Here is a 3,384-nt window from a genome sequence, read left to right on the forward strand (position 1 = left end):
GGGTGACAGAGTGAGACTCCAACTCAAACAAAACAAAACAAAACAAAACAAAACAAAAACCAGTCTCCTTCCTCCCCCTTCCAAACACACCCTCTAACTTGCTCATTTCTGATACTTTTTTTTCTCCCTGAAAAGGTGCTGACCCCTGAAGAAAGCCTCACTATACGATGAAGCTCTTTCCAGTCCAAGGCTATTGGAAAACAAGATTGCCTAAATAAGAGGCAGTACCCTGTCACCCAGAAGTTCCACTTCCTATCAGCTTCCTACCCACTTCTGTAAGAGACCATAGCGCCGAAGGATGCCCACAGGTGAGGGAGCAACTAGCAACCTAAATATGGCAACATGCTTGACTCCGCATTTAAAACCCCTATGCTATCTGCCTATGTCCAATCTCCTCACTGATTTTTCCTCTCAGCCCACCCTCCACACCCCACCCTTCCCACAAATAGCCACATGCTATGCTCATCTGCAGGCTGGCCCCACCGCTGTCCACATCAAGCAACGAAGACCAGCCCTCAGACATCACACAAGCTCTCTGACACAAGGCCACTCTCCAGAAAAGTTTGGGACCCTGTGACAAGGTTGCTGGTGAAGCTTTTTGTGTCGTGCCGTAGTTCCTAGGTCCCACGGGCACAGAAGTACAAGCAATGGCATTTTATTTTTATTTGCTTTCCAAAAAGAATCTATAAGAGGGTGGGTTTGCTCTATGACTAATCATTTCCTGCTCATGAGATTTAAACATGTGTAAGATTCAAGAACATTCGCCAGGTATTAAAATGTGCATTTTTTTTAAATTCAAGGATTCCTATTTGGAAACACAATACATATAGTAAAAACAAAAATATGCTGAAACAGATATTTAATATTTGATAACAATTGTGTTTCAATCAGGTCGAAATTAAGCCCTTTGGATTGTGTGTGGGTTTACTTCCAGTTAAAATCTTTTTAAATACAGTCCATACTTGATTTCAAGCTGGTGTAGAACTTTCAGGTCAGAATCTTAAAGAGGCCACATGAACACACTGGGAAAAGAATTATCCCTGAGTATCTAAATCGCATCTGCATCAGGAAATTTTAATTTAAACAATCCCATGACATGAGAGGTCTTAACTTCTTCCTTGTCTTTGACACATTGTGAATAGTCACTGAATTACCTCCCATGTGCTGGGTATTCTGCTGTGTGAAGTCTCAGATATAACCAGTTCACAGATGAAATGTCTGGCTGAGTCCTCTAAATTCAACACACAAAACAGCATACGCTGGGCTTATGGTATCTTTTTGGCCACCTCGAAAAGGGGCCTCCACATCACAGAGAACCTCCTTTGAGGACATTTTTGGTGTTTCCACTTGAAAAAGTTCCACAGTAGTCAGGGAAATACAGTTCTCAACACTGCTCAGTCTAATAAAGACATCAGCCACAGAACTATGTACATAACGGAGAAAACACAACAGTCAGGTCATATTCACAAAGCTATTCTGTCCCTTTCTTAATAAAACCTTGCTACTGCAACATAAAAACAGAGAAGCCAACACCTATTATAAAACCAAGTGACAACCAATAAAAACACACGCCTGCCAGCAGTATTCCAGCTGGCTGGGCTGTTGTTGCCGTGGATTTTTTTTTTTTTTTTAAACCTCATGTCTTCCTGAGTTGAATTCACTGATTTCATCAACCTTTCCTTGAGTTTCCTGTGCACATCATAAATCCCGGAAGCTGTGATCCTCAGAATTGTTCTAACTCATAATTAAGAGACGTGAAGTCCACTGGACTTCAAAGACAGCGGAGTAGGTGAACATGCATTCCCATTCCTAAGCCCAACCCGCACAAAGCCCACACGTGCACCGTGAGCGACCTAGCCTCAGTGATGCTGGAAGAACTCATATAATTAACAGAAGTCATGTAATTAACAGACTCCATGCACGATCATGGGCTTTGCAGTGAGATCTCCTCTCAAAGACCTTCCCAGAGATATCTGTGATCAGATATCTCTGGGATATCTGATTTGTCCAGAACACATCTGAGACCGCCCAGAACCTCTACTTTCCTCTCCAAACATTTCTCTACGGGAAAGAGGCGCCTGCAGGCTGGGGAAGCCACACACTCAGGAACGGCCCGGGTCAATAACCAGAAGAACGGAGGCCTTTCTAGGCTCTCCTGGGCAAATCAAATGATTTCTCTTCCCAGAATCACTGTCCCAAGCTTCCCAACCTGCTCTTCCCATGACAGACAGCGGGGAGGAGGCGGCAGATGCGGGAGCGCCGGCTTTCACGCACAGCTCCCGGCCAGGGCCCTGCTGGGATAACTCGGGTCACAAGTTAGAGCTGAAACTCCAGGTGCCCTGGGGGACGCCACCCCCAGCACCAGCCACAGAAGGGCCAGGGCGAGACCCCGTGCCGACCACCCTTGGGCTGACTTGGAGAAGCCCGGACCCTGTTTGTAGCAGCCTGTGAGGGTAAATAGCCTTCCCATAGACCAGGACTGCTCCAAAATTATTTCTGAACAGGTCAGCGCCAACAAAGTCCATTCCGAATCCAAGAATCTTCCGGGTCATCCCCACGCCTCTTCCCAGGACAGCGAGCTGGGCCCCCGGCGGCCACCTCCCCCCACCCCAGGGTCTCCACGCCCCCTCCCCTTCTGGAAAACGCGTGCATTCCCCCGTTCCTCCGTAGTCTCACCCAGGGCCTCCCACCCAGCTCCCCAGGATCAGCGCCCACAGCCAAGGGGCAGCCGGAGACCTGGGCCGCGCGTGCGGCGCACACACACACACACACACACACCCTCACGACACCCACGCCCCCTCTCCCGGCGCCATCCACGCACACATCCCACACGCTCACTCCCAGCGAAGTTAGTCCCCGGGCCCAGGCGGCTGCGGCGTCCTCACCTTTGGAGAGCAGGGCGGCCAGGCTGATGAGCACAGGGGACCAGTGGTGCCACAGCGTCCCCATCTCAGACGGGCACATCCTGGAGACCCGGAGCGCCGATCCTCCGCTCCCCGGCGCCGTCTGGGCGAAGAAGAGACCGTCCTGAGGCCCGGAGGCCCACGCAGAACTGGGTGGCGAAGGAGCACTCGGCTAGGGGTCTGAGCAGCCCCGGCGCCCTGCGCCCTCCTCCCGCCGGTCCATGGCCCGGCCGGGAGGCGACGGCCGCGCGCGGGCTCCCGAGTCCTCTCCGGAGTCCAACACGCGCGCAGACAAACCCCACCTCCCTCCTTCACCCCAACAGGTTTTTTTTTTAATTTTTTAATCCACGGAGGGTATCTTCTTTCCCGTGTACCCGAGCGAAGAGTGGCCCCGGGTGGCCCAGGAAGGGACGACTCCAGGCGCGGGGCTCGCGTGGACGCGGCCGGCGGCTCCGGGGCTGGCTAGAGGGCGCGGGCGGCG

The 3,384-nt window shown here is 51.6% G+C and overlaps 1 protein-coding gene across 1 annotated transcript in view; it reads right to left on the minus strand.

Moving 5' to 3' along the window:
• The window catches only part of LOC110595638, a 116,289-nt gene that overhangs the window by 111,010 nt on the left and 1,895 nt on the right, over positions 1-3,384 (minus strand). The window contains exon 3 of the mRNA XM_021712349.1: positions 2,886-3,365. Within this exon, the coding sequence (XP_021568024.1) occupies positions 2,886-3,365 (480 nt within the window). The remainder of the gene's footprint in view (positions 1-2,885; positions 3,366-3,384) is intronic.

Source organism: Carlito syrichta, unplaced genomic scaffold, assembly GCF_000164805.1.
Source record: "Carlito syrichta isolate Samal-C Ts95f unplaced genomic scaffold, Tarsius_syrichta-2.0.1 Scaffold303206, whole genome shotgun sequence".
Lineage (NCBI taxonomy): Eukaryota > Metazoa > Chordata > Mammalia > Primates > Tarsiidae > Carlito > Carlito syrichta.